The sequence below is a fragment of the Coregonus lavaretus genome (genome assembly GCF_964263955.1).
Source record: "Coregonus lavaretus genome assembly, chromosome: 23".
NCBI lineage: Eukaryota > Metazoa > Chordata > Actinopteri > Salmoniformes > Salmonidae > Coregonus > Coregonus lavaretus.
In genome coordinates, this window is record NC_140010.1 from 31,696,156 (window position 1) to 31,715,005 (window position 18,850).

The window sequence follows — 18,850 nt, forward strand, 5'->3', positions numbered from 1 at the left end:
GAGCTGAAATTAGGAGCACACTCTTAAAGGGAGTGCTCCTAATCTCAGCTTGTTACCTGTATAAAAGACACCTGTCCACAGAAGCAATCAATCAATCAGATTCCAAACTCTCCACCATGTCCAAGACCAAAGAGCTCTCCAAGGATGTCAGGGACAAGATTGTAGACCTACAAAAGGCTGGAATGGGCTACCAGACCATCGCCAAGCAGCTTGGTGAGAAGGTGACAACAGTTGGTGCGATTATTCGCAAATGGAAGAAACACAAAAGAACTGTCAATCTCCCTCGGCCTGGGGCTCCATGCAAGATCTCACCTCGTGGGGTTGCAATGATCATGAGAACGGTGAGGAATCAGCCCAGAACTACACGGGAGGATCTTGTCAATGATCTCAAGGCAGCTGGGACCATAGTCATCAAGAAAACAATTGGTAACACACTATGCCGTGAAGGACTGAAATCCTGCAGCGCCCGCAAGGTCCCCCTGCTCAAGAAAGCACATATACAGGCCCGTCTGAAGTTTGCCAATGAACATCTGAATGATCCAGAGGAGAACTGGGTGAAAGTGTTGTGGTCAGATGAGACCAAAATCGAGCTCTTTGGCATCAACTCAACTCGCTGTGTTTGGAGGAGGAGGAATGCTGCCTATGACCCCAAGAACACCATCCCCACCGTCAAACATGGAGGTGGAAACATTATGCTTTGGGGGTGTTTTTCTGCTAAGGGGACAGGACAACTTCACCACATCAAAGGGACGATGGATGGGGCCATGTACCGTCAAATCTTGGGTGAGAACCTCCTTCCCTCAGCCAGGGCATTGAAAATGGGTCGTGGATGGGTATTCCAGCATGACAATGACCCCCATAGTCCCCTGTAGCTCAGTTGGTAGAGCATGGCGCTTGCAACGCCAGGGTTGTGGGTTTGATTCCCACGGGGGGCCAGTATGAAAAATGTATGCACTCACTAACTGTAAGTCGCTCTGGATAAGAGCGTCTGCTAAATGACTAAAAATGTTTTTAAAAATGACCCAAAACACACGGCCAAGGCAACAAAGGAGTGGCTCAAGAAGAAGCACATTAAGGTCCTGGAGTGGCCTAGCCAGTCTCCAGACCTTAATCCCATAGAAAATCTGTGGAGGGAGCTGAAGGTTCGAGTTGCCAAACGTCAGGCTCGAAACCTTAATGACTTGGAGAAGATCTGCAAAGAGTGGGACAAAATTGGGGAGTCTTTCCCTAATTTACCCATTGCAGCTTTATCACCAACTTTTTTGCCTAGAATGCATTGTACTGATTTACATGTTAACTCCCTTGACGCACATCTATGCATCAATACCTTTACGCATATCTTTTTGTATTGACTTATGCATCATGCCACATGACTAATCACCCCCCATTGAATACAATGTATTCACTTAGGAGTCATGTCCGTGATGCCTTTCTCTAGGCTTCCATAGTGTGAAGCTAATCTCTCCCCTACTCAATGCAATGTATTCACATAAGCGTCATGTTCCTTGAAGCCTATCTTTTTGCAAAATCATACCAGATTGGTGCTTATCAATGATATCATGTTGTGGCATCCCACTGTCCCTTACTCAGTGTTATGGATACAGGTATCCTGTATGTGTTTCTCCTCTCCTTCTGCCTGATTCACAGGTGTCCCTTGTGTTCCTGATTGGTGGTCGTTGGTGTGTTCCACCTGTCAGTCATCAGTTCTGAGGTGGACCAATCAATGGACACTCCTCCTGATTGCACCACCTGTTTCTGGTTTTCATTACCTAATCACATCACACCTCCCCTGGTTTAAAAACCCAGTCAGTTGTGTTTCTCAAGTAGACTCTTTTTGTCTTGCTTTCTCAAACATTAGCTACACAGACCTTTTTGATAGACAGACTACCTTTGTTCCTTCATACACCACATAGTCATAGCCCATACATCTCACTTTGTCCTGTTCCATGTGAGTATGTATTACAGTGGTGTCTTGTTTGCTATTGTCTAGTCACTTGTGTGCCGTTTAGTCCCTATTTACCTATGTTGTGTGTTGCTGCCTGGGAAAAGGGGATTTTTAGCAAGTCAGGAGTGGCTTCGGGACAAGTCTCTGAATGTCCTTAAGTGACCCAGCCAGAGCCCAGACTTGAACCTAATTGAATATCTCTGGAGAGACCTGAAAATAGCTGTTCAGCGACGCTCCCCATCCAACCTGACAGAGCTTGAGAGGATCTGCAGAGAAGAATGGGAGAAACTCCCCAAATACAGGTGTGCCAAGCTTGTAGCGTCATACCCAAGAAGCCTCGAGGCTGGAATCGCTGCCAAAGGTGCTTCAACAAAGTACTGAGTAAAAGGTCTGAATACTTACGTAAATGTGATATTTCAGTTGTTTTTTTAAAATACATTTGCTAACATTTCTAAAACCTGTTTTTGCTTTGTCATTATGGGGTATTGTGTGTAGATTGATGAGGGGAAAAAACAATTGAATCCATTTTAGAATAAGGCTGTAACATAACAAAATGTGGAAAAAGTGAAGGGGTCTGAATATTTTCAGAATGCACTGCATAGAGTGGGAGAGTGAGAGAGTGTGTGCATATGTGTGTGTGTGTGAATGCATGTGTTCCTGGGTGTCTTTGCGTGTGCGTATGCGTTTGTGTGTGTAGAGGCAGGATAGTGATGGCCCTCTCAGAAGGGGTTATCTAATCATCAGTCTGATAAACAACCGTGACCTTTCACATTTGGGGAGTGAGGAGCTGTCACTCTGTTGGAGACACACGCTTTACGACCCTGAGAAGGAAGGAGGGGGACTGGGGATGAGAGGAGAGGGGAGAGGAGACAGGAGGGGAGAGGACAGGGGAGAAAGGAGGGGAAAGAGGAGGGAGACGGACAGGGAATAGAGTGAAGCGGGGACAGGGAAGAGAGAAAGGAAGCAGATGGGGAGAGATGACTGACTGTTTTTGTTCCGACTACTGCTGTGGGCTCAATGGAGAGCAGTGGAGTGGAGGGGGGAACAGTACAGAGAGAGCTGCTATATCTGGACATTCGATACAAGCAGCGTTTCACAAATTGTAATGTAATATTGTAGCTGAAAGTTCGTAGCCTGGGTACCGGTCTGTTTGTGCCAACAAACATTTGGCATATGACACAGAGTGGAATGTTAGCAAAAAACAGGTCTGGATTTCAGGCTACAAGTTTTTTTTGGCTAGAACACAAATTTGAAAATGTATTTTTCTAAAGGTTCAATACTGAGGTCAAAAGTATGCAACTCCTTTTTACAAAATATACAGTTGAAGTCAGAAGTTTACATACACTTAGCTTGGAGTCATTAAAACTAGTTTTTCAACCACTCTACACATTTCTTGTTAACAAACTATAGTTTTGGCAAGTCGGTTAGGACATCTACTTTGTGCATGACACAAGTAATTTTTCCAACAATTGTTTACAGACAGATTATTTCACTTATAATTCATTGTATCACAATTCCAGTGGGTCAGAAGTTTACATACACTAAGTTGACTGTGCCTTTAAACAGCTTGGAAAATTCCAGAAAATTATGTCATGGCTGTAGAAGCTTCTGATAGGCATCATTTGAGTCAATTGGAGATGTACCTGTGGATGTATTTCAAGGCCTACCTTCAAACTCAGTGCCTCTTTGCTTGACATCATCGGAAAATCAAAAGAAATCAGCCAAGACCTCAGAAAAAATGTGTAGACCTCCACAAGTCTGGTTCATCCTTGGGAGCAATTTCCAAACGCCTGAAGGTACCACGTTCATCTGTACAAACAATAGTACGCAAGTATAAACACCATGGGACCACGCAGCCGTCATACCGCTCAGGAAAGAGACGTGTTCTGTCTCCTAGAGATGAACGTACTTTGGTGCGAAAGCGCAAATCAATCACAGAACAACAGCAAAGGACCTTGTGAAGATTCTGGAGGAAACAGGTACAAAAGTATATATATCCACAGTAAAACGAGTCCTATATCGACATAACCTGAAAGGCCGCTCAGCAAGGAAGAAGCCACTGCTCCAAAACCGCCATAAAATAGCCAGACTACTGTTTGTAACTGCACATGGGAACAAAGATTGTACTTTTTGGAGAAATGTCCTCTGGTCTGATGAAACAAAAATAGAACTGTTTGGCCATAATGACCATCGTTATGTTTAGAGGAAAAAGGGGGCTGCTTGCAAGCCGTAGAATACCATCCCAACCGTGAAGAACGGGGGTGGCAGCATCATGCTATAGGGGTGCTTTGCTGCAGGAGGGACTGGTGCACTTCACAAAATATATGGCATCATGAGGAAGGAAAATTATGTGGATATATTGAAGCAACATCTCAAGACATCAGGAAGTTAAAGCGTGGTCGCAAATGGTCTTCCAAATGGACAATGACCCCAAGCATCCTTCCAAAGTTGTGGCAAAATGGCTTAAGGACAACAAAGTCAATGTATTGGAGTGGCCATCACAAAACCCTGACCTCAATCCTATAGAAGATTTGTGGGCAGAACTGAAAAAGCGTGTGCGAGCAAGGAGGCATACAAACCTGACTCAGTTACACCAGCTCTGTCAGGAGGAATGGGCCAAAATTCACCCAACGTATTGTGGGAAGCTTGTGGGAGGCTACCTGAAACGTTTGACCCAAGTTAAACAATTTAAAGGCAATGCTACCAAATACTAATTGAGTGTATGTAAACTTCTGACCCACTGGGAATGTGATGAAATAAATAAAAGCTTAAATAAATAATTCTCTCTACTATTATTCTGACATTTCACATTCTTAAAATAAAGTGGTGATCCTAACTGACCTAAGACAGGAAATCTTACTAGGATTAAATGTCAGGAATTGTGAAAAACTGAGTTTTGAAATGTATTTGGGTAAGGTGTATGTAAACTTCCGACTTCAACTGTGTTAGGGCAGGCTACATTACCTCCACAGCAAACTGCTGCAGGCCCCCAATGTTGATAGGTCCCTCCTCGGAGGCGAAGAGGTTGCAGCCCCCCACACAGAGCTCTGAGGTGGGGCACACCATCCCACACGTCAGCCCCAGGGGGTTGTCCGACAGGATGGCCTTGGCCGCTCCATAGTAGTTCTGATACAAACAAACACACACACACACAGGCATGTTGATATTGCAGCAACACAGTTGAGGTGAAAGAAAGGTACCGGTTGAATTGGTCAACTCTAGAGTAACTTTACATACACATTCATGCATTTTTCTTTGTGTTAAGGTCATTCAAATAAATAAATTTGACGATATACAATGTCTATGCATTCCTAATACTGTATGTACATTCTCATCAAGACCAAGCGAGAAAGAGCTTTCTTGCCTTGTTTGAGATGCTGGTGATGAAGGACTTGATGTCCAGGTTGGTGGGGCAGCTCTTCTGGCATGGTGCATCAGCACATTTCAGACACCTGTGGGGATGAAACATGATTACATTCACAATATACCAATCACCTACAATTGACAGTAAATTATTGTTCAAAAGCATTTCAGATACCTCCAGTATAACATGTGACTCCAAAGAATTTATCTGTTATGATATGCCACAATAATAAAGAACAGGCACTACTTTTTGCATTAAAGGCACATATGATACCGTTGTATTACTATACTATTAAGGCCTAACTACAGTAGCCTATGTAAGGTTGTGAAGAGTCACCAATCCATCCGACAGTCCTGATTGGACGTGAGAGGTGTTGTGTGTCTACTCAGTGCTAGCACAAGTATCTGATGCTGTCTGGACCAAAAGAGTATAACATGTTGCCACTGTAACATTTGATTGATTGAACCCAGCAAGCATTTGGCCTCCCTTGATAAAACAATTATAAAATAATTAGCCAATTAGCATTGAGCTGAGCTCAACTGTGGGTTGTCCTGGTGCAGCAAAACGCCCCCCAAGGGAGGCCAGTTTGGATTTGGCTTCACACCAATCACATCACTTCCTAAGCAAAACGTCATTTTCAGAAAAACATGTCTGTTTCTGGTCTGCTTGTGTTGATGTCCTGTAGTTGCTAAATCGTCCCTTCCCTAAGCCATGGATGGAGATGGGGATTTTGATTTATTTCTCTGTACAGGCCAATGCTTATGACGGCGACTCTGATCTAACCATAAATTAGTATGTTGTGCCACTGGCCTGAGACAATTGAAGTTCAATATGTAGCCTAGAAGGCTCACGTTAAATAGCTAGCTAGCTTAGCTTGTCCATGTGAGAAAGCTAGGCTAGCAAGCATTTTAGCTAGGTAGCCTATGACAACAAAAACTAAAAGTGTACTGTATGACAGAGCCATAGACCGTTTTGCCAACGTGAAAGAGAGGAGGATGGCATTGGAAGGAGGGTGAGTCAACATTTGCTGTTTTACACACACACACACACACACACACACACACACACACAAACACACATACACATATACACACACACATCACACACACACACAGAAATCAGTACCATGGACAGCCACATGATATTTAGCAACATTGATTGGACTAAATTGTTTTTGGCATCTTTAAGTTTGTTTTCAGTTCATTAAACTAAGCCTATACAGTCGTGGTCAAAAGTTTTGAGAATGACACAAGCATTGGTCTTCATAAGGTTTGCTGCTTCAGTGTTTTTAGATATTTTTGTCAGATGTTACTATGGTATACTGAAGTATAATTACAAGCATTCCATAAGTGTCAAAGGCTTTTATTGACAATTACATTAAGCTTATGCAAAGAGTCAATATTTGCAGTGTTGACCCTTCTTTATCAACACCTCTGCAATCCGCCCCGGCATGCTGTCAATTAACTTCTGGGCCACATCCTGACTGATGGCAGCCCATTCTTGCATAATCAATGCTTGGAGTTAGTCAGAATTTGTGGGTTTTTGTTTGTCCACCCGCCTCTTGAGGATCGACCACAAGTTCTCAATGGGATTAAGGTCTGGGGAGTTTCCTGGCCATGGACCCAAAATGTCGATGTTTTGTTCCCCGAGCCACTTAGTTATCACTTTTGCCTTATGGCAAGGTGCTCCATCATGCTGGAAAAGGCATTGTTCATCACCAAACTGTTCTTGGATGGTTGGGAGAAGTTGCTCTCGGAGGATGTGTTGGTACCATTCTTTATTCATGGCTGTGTTCTTAGGCAAAATTGTGAGTGAGCCCACTCCCTTGGCTGAGAAGCAACCCCACACATGAATGGTCTCAGGATGCTTTACTGTTAGCATGACACAGGACTGATGGTAGCGCTCACCTTGTCTTCTCCGGACAAGCTTTTTTCCGGATGTCCCAAACAATCGGAAAGGGGATTCATCAGAGAAAATGACTTTACCCCAGTCCTCAGCAGTCCAATGCCTGTACCTTTTGCAGAATATCAGTCTGTCCCTGATGTTTTTCCTGGAGAGAAGTGGCTTCTTCGCTGCCCTTCTTGACACCAGGCCATCCTCCAAAAGTATTCGCCTCACTGTGCATGCAGATGCACTCACACCTGCCTGCTGCCATTCCTGAGCAAGCTCTGCACTGGTGGTACCCCGATCCCGCAGCTGAATCAACTTTAGGAGACGGTCCTGGCGCTTGCTGGACTTTCTTGGGCGCCCTGAAGCCTTCTTCACAACAATTGAACCTCTCTCCTTGAAGTTCTTGATGATCCGATAAATGGTTGATTTAGGTACAATCTTACTAGCAGCAATATCCTTGCCTGTGAAGCCCTTTTTGTGCAAAGCAATCATGGCGGCACATGTTTCCTTGCAGGTCACCATGGTTAACAGAGGAAGAACAATGATTTCAAGCACCACCCTCCTTTTAAAGCTTCCAGTCTGTTATTCTAACTCAATCAGCATGACAGAGTGATCTCCAGCCTTGTCCTCGTCAACACTCTCACCTGTGTTAACGAGAGAATCACTGACATGATGTCAGCTGGTCCTTTTGTGGCAGGGCTGAAATGCAGTGGAAATGTTTTTTTGGGGGATTAAGTTCATTTTCATGGCAAAGAGGGACTTTGCAATTAATTGCAATTCATCTCATCACTCTTCATAACATTCTGGAGTATATGCAAATTGCATCATAAAAACTGAGGCAGCAGACTTTGTGAAAATTAGTATTTGTGTCATTCTCAAAACTTCAAATGGTACTGAAATAGCTGAGGCAGCGCTCCTGTTGTCTTTGTGCTGACTTGAGGTCAGTGTTGCCAACTTATTTTTAGGGGAAGTTGCTAGAGGCAGATCGATTTGTTGCTAAAAGTTGCTAAATGAGGTTGTGATGTCATTGCGTGATGACGTCATTACGTAATAACGTAAAACTGCGTCATTATGTAGAATACACAATAACGTTACTCAAATTGACTGGCCATCTCAGCGAAAAATATGATTTGACATTTGTTCGTTTATATAATATGCCATTTAGCAGACGCTTTTATCCAAAGCGACTTACAGTCATGTGTGCATAAATTTTTACGTATGGGTGGTCCCGGGGATCGAACCCACTACCCTGGTGTTACAATCACCATGCTCTACCAATTGAGCTACAGAGGACCACTTTAGATTTGTTTGTTTATTATCACATATTTTTATTTGTAAAAGTAATATAAACACAACACATTTTATAAGATCAGATATTTTTATTTTTAAACACAACACATTGAATTATTGAACAATTACACATTACACATTATTGAACAGTTACATTTTATTTATTTTCTTTTTAACTAATAAACCTACACATTCTGAACAATTATAGTTTTAAGCAGTGTATTGGTAGTTAGTTAACATGCTACCTAACTGGTCAACAATTATAGGTACAAGCTAATAACAAGGTATACAGTTGGGAAAAAAGTATTTAGTCAGCCACCAATTGTGCAAGTTCTCCCACTTAAAAAGATGAGAGAGGCCTGTAATTTTCATCATAGGTACACGTCAACTATGACAGACAAATTTAGGGGAAAAAATCCAGAAAATCACATTGTAGGATTTTAAATGAATTTATTTGCAAATTATGGTGGAAAATAAGTATTTGGTCACCTACAAACAAGCAAGATTTCTGGCTCTCACAGACCTGTAACAACTTCTTTAAGAAGTTCCTCTGTCCTCCACTCGTTACCTGTATTAATGGCACCTGTTTGAACTTGTTATCAGTATAAAAGACACCTGTCCACAACCTCAAACAGTCACACTCCAAACTCCACTATGGCCAAGACCAAAGAGCTGTCAAAGGACACCAGAAACAAAATTGTAGACCTGCACCAGGCTGGGAAGACTGAATCTGCAATAGGTAAGCAGCTTGGTTTGAAGAAATCAACTGTGGGAGCAATTATTAGGAAATGGAAGACATACAAGACCACTGATAATCTCCCTCGATCTGGGGCTCCACGCAAGATCTCACCCCGTGGGGTCAAAATGATCACAAGAACGGTGAGCAAAAATCCCAGAACCACACGGGGGGACCTAGTGAATGACCTGCAGAGAGCTGGGACCAAAGTAACAAAGCCTACCATCAGTAACACACTACGCCGCCAGGGACTCAAATCCTGCAGTGCCAGACGTGTCCCCCTGCTTAAGCCAGTACATGTCCAGGCCCGTCTGAAGTTTGCTAGAGTGCATTTGGATGATCCAGAAGAGGATTGGGAGAATGTCATATGGTCAGATGAAACCAAAATAGAACTTTTTGGTAAAAACTCAACTCGTCGTGTTTGGAGGACAAAGAATGCTGAGTTGCATCCAAAGAACACCATACCTACTGTGAAGCATGGGGGTGGAAACATCATGCTTTGGGGCTGTTTTTCTGCAAAGGGACCAGGACGACTGATCCGTGTAAAGGAAAGAATGAATGGGGCCATGTATCGTGAGATTTTGAGTGAAAACCTCCTTCCATCAGCAAGGGCATTGAAGATGAAACGTGGCTGGGTCTTTCAGCATGACAATGATCCCAAACACACCGCCCGGGAAACGAAGGAGTGGCTTCGTAAGAAGCATTTCAAGGTCCTGGAGTGGCCTAGCCAGTCTCCAGATCTCAACCCCATAGAAAATCTTTGGAGGGAGTTGAAAGTCTGTGTTGCCCAGCGACAGCCCCAAAACATCACTGCTCTAGAGGAGATCTGCATGGAGGAATGGGCCAAAATACCAGCAACAGTGTGTGAAAACCTTGTGAAGACTTACAGAAAACGTTTGACCTGTGTCATTGCCAACAAAGGGTATATAAAAGTATTGAGAAACTTTAGTTATTGACCAAATACTTATTTTCTACCATCATTTGCAAATAAATTCATTAGAAATCCTACAATGTGATTTTCTGGATTCTTTTTTCTCATTTTGTCTGTCATAGTTGACGTGTACCTATGATGAAAATTACAGGCCTCTCTCATCTTTTTAAGTGGGAGAACTTGCACAATTGGTGGCTGACTAAATACTTTTTTCCCCCACTGCAGGGGCGGTGTGTTCATTAGGGCGATATGGGCGACGCACTGCCAAACGGGAAAAGGAAGGGATTTTTTTTCTAATCAATTATATCACGGCAACAGTAGTTATCAGTGTTCTAATCTAGACGTCTGATCTGCCACTAAATGTCCAATCAGGCTAAAGTCGTGCTTCAAATGGCCCCGCCCCTTTTGGGGCGATTTCAGTCAGGTTGAAAATCGCCCAGGGGTCTCTCATAGACTATCATGTAAAATCTTTTTTTTTCAAATATCAGAGCTTTCAATACAATCTCTATGGGTTTCTGAGGGCTTGCACTTACGCGCTTTCGTCATACGTAACATAACCATGAACGTAACTAAGAAAAGAGCGGGTAGCAGCGTCAATCAATTCACGTACTACTATCAACATGGCTAGCGTTCAGTGCAACTCGATTGTCTCTTTGAAAGAAGTTCACATCAAAGACCATTCAAAACGAGCTACTGGAGTGTATGCTAGCGGTCATGAGGGAACATATTGTGGAGGAGGTGAAGTCGGCGAACTTCGTAGCTATCCAAGCTGACGAGACCACGGACGTTTCTACACAGACACAGCTGGTGCTTGTGCTGAGGTACATAGATAGCAACCACAAAGTGCAGGAGCGCTTTTTTGAGTTCCTTCCCATCTCGGAATCATCTCAATCGCCAGTGTGCTTTTGGAGAGACTGAACGGTCTTTTTGCCGACGACGTGAAAGTCAAACTGTGGTGCACTGGCACTGTACCAGGTTCTCATGAGCTACAACCTCCAGGAGACGTTCTCTGAGACTGTGACTCTGTTGAACATCCTCATAACTACTCCCATGACAACAGCTGAAGCTGAGAGATGTTTCTCAACTTTGACACGAGTTAAGACATTCCTGCGAAATTCAATGGGCCAGGAACGTCTGAATGCACTGGCCATGCTTTCCATGGAGAGGGAACTAGTCCTCAGCATGCCTGATTTCAATGAGAAAGTCATTGACCGCTTTGCTGCATTGAAAGAGAGAAGAGAACAGTTTCAGTACAAGTAATGTAGCCTCTCTCTCTCTTTGTCCCTCCCTGTCTGTCTCTTTAACACACACACGCCCAAATCAGTTCACAGTTGATGTTGTTTAAAATAGTTATTTTTCATTTTAAAAAAAGTAAAAAAATATATATAATCTATTCATGTTCATTTTTACAAATCTATACAATTGGCCAGAATATGGTTGTTCATATTTACAAATCTATACAATTGGCCAGAATATGGTTGTTCATTTTTACAAAGCCATACAGATAGCTGTGTTTACCTTTTCTAGAAATTATTTTCAAATTCTGTTTTCAGGCAAAATGTCTATCACTGTTCATTTTCACAAATCTATACAAGAGGGCAGAATATGGAAGTCTATAAAAATTTCTTATTACCAATAACTTGCATCAATGTTTTCAGTAGCCTCTATCAAAAGCTCCTGCTTGCTTGTTGTGAATTATGCTCAGGTGCACATATTTCCAATTCAACCATGAGGCAAAAAATGTGGTAAAAGCTCTTGTTGATCCTGCAATCTGAACAAATACCAAGATGCTGTATTTTCAGCTGATATTTCATTTGTTTATGGAAATGCATATTGTTTATGCAGTGTTGAGGAATGTGAAAGAACACCCTTGATTATTTTTACTGTGATAACTTATTTTGCTTTTGTAAGCCAACACTTTTGAGATCAGTCAATAAATGCTTCTGGCATTGACTTATATGCTGCCCCTGTCTTCATGTTGTTGCTGGACATATCTTTTTAAAAATGTGTGTAGGTCACCTAAATCATCAGAAAAATTGCCCCCCCTGAGAATTTTTTCAGGAGCCGCCACTGCCCCACTGTATATGCCATCTTATTGAACAAGCAACTTAACTCAAATAACGATGTGTGCGCTAGGCATCTCTCTCCAGCTCTCTCCAGGTTGTTGTGCTGCTTGGCTGGCTAGCTGCTCAATGGTTTCCTCTAGATATTGCCACTGTTCACTCTCACACTGCAGTGCACACTGCCACCATCAGCTGTGTGTCTCCGCCAGTTCCAGAAAGGCCACTCCTTGCATACATACTGTAAATATGATGAATCATAGATTGGCAAGGAAATCCTCTTCATCTTCACTGTCCAACTGCATTGTCACGGAGCTGGAACCAGCAGAAGAGGATGGAGTGGCCTTAAAGCTGTATGCTGCTGTGGTGCCAAACTGCTGCAGAACTTCACTTGGTAGTTTATGCTGGTAACAGGTATCACCAGCCAGCTACAGTCCATACCGCACCAGGAGTATGGAGTTGAGAGTGTGCAGTGACATTCTATTTCTCAACTTTATATTGACCACACTCATTTGGCTGAACAGCCGTTCAACCTCCGCATTTGAGTGTGGCAAGGAGAGGGCAGCGAGTGCAGCTTTGCACAGTTCATCAAATGGATTTGACCTGGAAGAGTCCGTGTAGTTATTCACTTCACTCCAAAACTCGACTGTATTTTCGGTTGAGTCCCACCTAAACAGATGGATGTTTCTCCATTGGGAAACAATTGTATCAATTGTTTGGGGCTGGTACCCCAGTAGCTCAGCTACTTTAATCATTTCAGTGGTGCCTTTATTGTGCTTTAGTGTTTCCTAAACACTGAACAAGGCCATGTTTCGCAAGGCTTCTAGGTTGTCTGGGAGCCTTGCTTGCAGCTCCTTGCTTAAAGCAACAATGTAGTTGACCTCCGAATGACCTTTTCGTCCTCTGGTGCAAGACTGAGTTGGTACACCATGCTCTCGAAAAGGTACCCAAGGTATGGTGATGGACTGAGATGAACATCAATGGCATCCTTCCGGACATCAATTTTTGCCATAGGGTTGACTACTCTGCTGCAAATGTATGTTAAGAGGTGTACCAGATTGTCCAAAAGCTTGACAGGATCTGTTTGCGCTCCCTGAAATGACTTCACTGCAACTTGTACATCGGACAGGATTGATTTCAAGAATGTCAGGTAGACATAGTTGGTCTTGTCCATGTACATGGCGTGGAGCACATTCGCCATGTAGCAATGCTCACTGGCCTTGGTCAACTCAAAGTGGAGTTTCAGTTCTTCCCACTGGCTCAATATACAAGTTACTGCACGCTCAATCGATAGTCAACATGTGGCACACACTTTGGTGATATGCAGGGATTTCTGGCCACAATTAATGGTGGCATACACTGCTTTGTATGCCCGCACTGTTTTGGGGAAATCGAAAACCAGTTGTAGGTTTCCCTGATTAAGTACTCAACACTCCAAGGGATGGTTTCTTTGGATGCTTCACTGACAGCCAATTGTAAAGAATGGCACACACAGAGGATGAGTACCAAATTGGGCAATGCACATTCTTCCTTTAAAATCTTGTGCACCACGTTGTGCACCCCTGTCATCACGGACGCATTATCAGTGCCAATACCCTGAATATTCTATTTTTTAAGGTTACACTTCTCAAGAAACTCAACTACCACCTTTGCTATTGATCTGGCATCACCCCCCTCCAATTCAACCAGCCCGAGAAATGTGGATACAACGGTTCTTTTTTTAGCACTGAAATACCGAATCACCGCATCCAGGTATTTCGAGACACTGGAATCAGTGGACTCATCCAAAAGGAGACTGAACTTCTCATCCCCCACATCTGATGTTACCCTTTTGAGAAAATAAGGAGCCAGTACTCCCCTAATCATTTCTGTGCACTTGGTGCGGTGCATTTAGAAGTTTGTTACTGCCACAGAATCTGAAATGGCAGCTTTGCAAGCCATACCTAAATGGTCGCATGCTAGCAGCGAACAATGCTCCGCAATGGCCATTGCCATAGTAGCTTCTGCGCTTTTGCAGTTATCCACTTTCTTAACCAACTGTGGTAATGTAGACTGCGTTGCGGGGTTGTACGGTTTTGATTGATTTATATGCTTTGCTGTAGCACAATGTTTTTTGATGTCATACATTTTTGCAAGCATATCTGATTTGCAGTACGCACAGTATGCCCGACAACCATCCCCAATTACTGGCTTCAGCCACCCTTTAAATTCAGGTACAGACTCCCACTCTTTTCTGTACTTCTGGCTGAACAATTTTGATTGAGACATGTTGATTGATGTTGTAAGTTCTGTTCAAGATCAAACATTCGTGACCAACTATATTCATTGGGTTTGTCTCGTCGAACGCATACTACTGCTGCTGCAGTCAGCCAACAATGATTTGCAATTTGCTGAAATTGCTGCTGGCCTGCTGCTGCCTGTGCACGAGCTGAGCGCCTGCTGCTGACGTCACTCACAATGCACTTTTGCAGGCAGGCACGTGTGTTGTGACTGAGTGTGTGACAGAGAAAATAGTTTTTGTGTCATTTAGAGGAAAATGCGTGCATTTTAGCGTTTGAGTCACTTCTCAAAAGTTGCTAAGACTTCCAAATACATTTTTAAAAGTAGCTACATTTGTTGCTAGGTGCTGTTTGAAAAATAAGTTGCCAGGGTAGTCTGAAAAGTTGCTAAATCTATCAACAAAATTGCTAAGTTGGCATCACTGCTTGCGGCAACTCTGTGGTTCTAAATCAGTAGTTGTTTAGTAAACTGTCGAAAACATTAACTAGCTTGACCATGCTGCAGGTGATATAATGGTTTGTTACATGCAATATTTGCTTTGTGGACTTCACCGGACAGATGTTGCTCTCCGGTTTTGTGATGAAACAAACGTATGTGTAGTTGAATTTATTCCCTCCACTTTGTGACTGTCGTCTATTTGTTGTCACGGCCTTATTGTATATACAGTGAGGGAATTTTTTTTTTGATCGCCTGCTAATTTTGTACGTTTGCCCACTGACAAAGAAATTATCAGTCTATAATTTTAATGGTAGGTTTATTTGAACAGTGAGAGACAGAATAACAACAAAAAAATCCAGAAAAACGCATGTCAAAATGTTATAAATTGATTTGCATTTTAATGAGGGAAATAAGTATTTGACCCCTCTGCAAAACATGACTTAGTACTTGGTGGCAAAACCCTTGTTGGCAATCACAGAGGTCAGACGTTTATTGTAGTTGGCCACCAGGTTTGCACACATCTCAGGAGGGATCTTGTCCCACTCCTCTTTGCAGATCTTCTCCAAGTCATTAAGGTTTCGAGGCTGACGTTTGGCAACTTGAACCTTCAGCTCCCTCCACAGATTTTCTATGGGATTAAGGTCTGGAGACTGGCTAGGCCACTCCAGGACGTTAATGTGCTTCTTCTTGAGCCACTCCTTTGTTGCCTTGGCCATGTATTTTGGGTCATTGTCATGCTGGAATACCCATCCACGACCCATTTTCAATGCCCTGGCTGAGGGAAGGAGGTTCTCACCCAAGATTTGACGGTACATGGCCCCGTCCATCGTCCCTTTGATGCGGTGAAGTTGTCCTGTCCCCTTAGCAGAAAAACACCCCCAAAGCATAATGTTTCCACCTCCATGTTTGACGGTGGGGATGGTGTTCTTGGGGTCATAGGCAGCATTCCTCCTCCTCCAAACACGGCGAGTTGAGTTGATGCCAAAGAGCTCCATTTTGGTCTCATCTGACCCCAACACTTTCACCCAGTTCTCCTCTGAATCATTCAGATGTTCATTGGCAAACTTCAGACGGCATGTATATGTGCTTTCTTGAGCAGGGGGACCTTGCGGGCGCTGCAGGATTTCAGTCCTTCACGGCGTAGTGTGTTACCAGTTGTTTTCTTGGTGACTATGGTCCCAGCTGCCTTGAGATCATTGACAAGATCCTCCCGTGTAGTTCTGGGCTGATTCCTCACTGTTCTCATGATCATTGCAACTCCACGAGGTGAGATCTTGCATGGAGCCCCAGGCCGAGGGAGATTGACAGTTCTTTTGTGTTTCTTCCATTTGCGAATAATCGCACCAACTGTTGTCACCTTCTCACCAAGCTGCTTGGCGATGGTCTGGTAGCCCATTCCAGCCTTGTGTAGGTCTACAATCTTGTCCCTGACATCCTTGAAGAGCTCTTTGGTCTTGGCCATGGTGGAGAGTTTGGAATCTGATTGATTGATTGCTTCTGTGGACAGGTGTCTTTTATACAGGTAACAAGCTGAGATTAGGAGCACTCCCTTTAAGAGTGTGCTCCAAATCTCAGCTCGTTACCTGTATAAAAGACACCTGGGAGCCAGAAATCTTTCTGATTGAGAGGGGGTCAAATACTTATTTCCCTCATTAACATGCAAATCAATGTAAAATTTTTGACATGCGTTGTTCTGGATTTTTGTTGTTGTTATTCTGTCTCTCACTGTTCAAATAAACCTACCATTAAAATTATAGACTGATCATTTCTTTGTCAGTGAGCAAAGGTAAAAAATCAGCAGGGGATCAAATACTTTTTTCCCTCACTGTATCACGGTGGCGTATGAACGAATGGGTTATGTTATAAAGCAAACAACGCAATTATCACAACAGGTTTTTTTTACTGGCTTGGCTTCCTCAGTGATTTTACCCACACAACGCTACTGGATACAACTCTAATAATGATTCGATAAAAGTAGCATGAATGGCATGAGCTCTGCTCTGTTTCTAGCGCAGGCTGCACACTCTTCATCAGTCTCTCATTCACAATTTGACAAGCACTTAATAATATTCTCACCCATCAGAATATTTTATTTTTAATCTGGTCTTTACGTATAGCCTACTAATATCTGTGTGGAATTATTTTTTATTTAGAATGGACCAAAGCGTATACATTTTAAGAATTGAGCAATAAATAGGCTATAGCAGCACGTGAAAGCTGGGATCCTCTTTTAAATAGTGGCCAGTCACAACTCTGTTTTCACACGCGATTGTGCAATGACTGGGTTTCTAAGAACACATGTATAGGCTCTGTAGGCTATGGGCTCTCCAACCTCGTTCTATGGGCTCTCCAACCTCGTTCTATGGGCTCTCCAACCTCGTTCTATGGGCTCTACAACCTCGTTCGTGTCCTAGGCCAATAGGCAACACTTAGAGTTATTTGGCCGCTACATGATGCATGCGATTTGAAAAAGTCGCAAAAAAATGCATGCACTGTTTCTTGCCTTAGACTGCACACGCTGGGCATCATTCACAAGTGATAATATTCTCACCCATCAGACTATTCACAATTGAATCTTGTCTTTACATATACTAAATAATATATGTGTGAAATTAGTTTTGATTTAGAATGGGCCATTATCATGCACCTGTCGGAACAGGGTCAGGGGAAAAAAATACATCTGTAGGCACCTGAACAGCGAAAAGAGGACCCATTTCCTGCGGTTCATTTTCGTTCAAGCCAGGTAGGCAACTCCGGTTAAGGAGTTAAAGACGGTAAAGAGAAGCAATGTGTTTACTGTTGAGAAATATATAGAGTAGGCCTAGCCTATAGAAAGCTGATGGGATCCTCCTCTTTTTAATAGAGGCCATCAAATTTTCTCACGCAATTGCATAGCATCGCCTATAGAAATGTTGCACAATTCATGCATCAACCAGCTATGAGGAGCTGGCTCTCTCTGTGCAACAGGTGATCCTATTCCGCTCATACTTTGAGTGCCAGGGCTCTCATGAAGTGTTTGATTAGATTTTCTAACGCATTTGCATTGATGTCAGAGTGATTAGAGGGACAATAGAGTGCTGAGTACCAGGCCATTAGCAATTGGCCGTCAGGAAGTTTGGTAGGCTACTAATGACCATCAGCGGCATCAGAGCGCAGTTTTGGAGAAGCCTATGTAACCAACTTCACATATCCCCCCAGAAGAAAGGCACACGGACACCCACACTTCAGGTTGACTCGGTTTTTATCTGCAGTAAAAGATATCAGACAGTGATGACAGGCATTGACAGGACGGTCACAGCCATACGTTCACTGCTCTCAGAATATCTCTCTCAGACTGAATCCACAAAGTGATCGTATAGAATACATGCGTTGTGTTTAGAAAATAACAAAAATACAGAAAAGCATACCTGCAGTAAAATATATCAAACAGTGATGACAGGCATTGACAGGACGGTCACAGCCACACATTCACTGGTTAGGTAGGACACAAGATATATTTTAGATAGGAGCAACAGTAGTGATACATACCCTCAATGTGAAGTAATATTAATCCATAAATACAGAGCACAAGTACAACCCTTTTATATAAACCTTTTAAGGTAGTAAGAAAATAAACATTCACTTAATTTCAATAAGTCACCTGCTAGCAAATCACCTGCTGGCAATAGCTAGCGTGACGTTGTAGTGCAGTGACCAACAGTGCTAGTTAGCTCATCATTAACATGGCTAGCTAAGCCAGCAAAAACTTGGTTAACTTGCTGAAATAGGTCTTCAATACATTAACGGCAAAATAAATATATACATAGCCACATTTGCTATTGACTTTAGGATTTATGAACCAGTTTTCCGAAAACACTTATGTTATACAGTTTTAAACCGTTTTTATATACAGAGGAAGGAGACACGAACCTGCTCT

The 18,850-nt window shown here is 42.9% G+C and overlaps 1 protein-coding gene across 1 annotated transcript in view; it reads right to left on the reverse strand.

The window, feature by feature from the left end:
- The window catches only part of LOC311098998 (dihydropyrimidine dehydrogenase [NADP(+)]), a 136,008-nt gene that overhangs the window by 84,068 nt on the left and 33,090 nt on the right, over positions 1 to 18,850 (reverse strand). Inside the window, exons 4-5 of the mRNA XM_084139589.1 lie at positions 5,310 to 5,397; positions 4,910 to 5,071 (exon numbers count right to left, since the gene is read on the reverse strand). Coding sequence (XP_083995715.1) covers positions 4,910 to 5,071; positions 5,310 to 5,397 — 250 coding nt within the window. The remainder of the gene's footprint in view (positions 1 to 4,909; positions 5,072 to 5,309; positions 5,398 to 18,850) is intronic.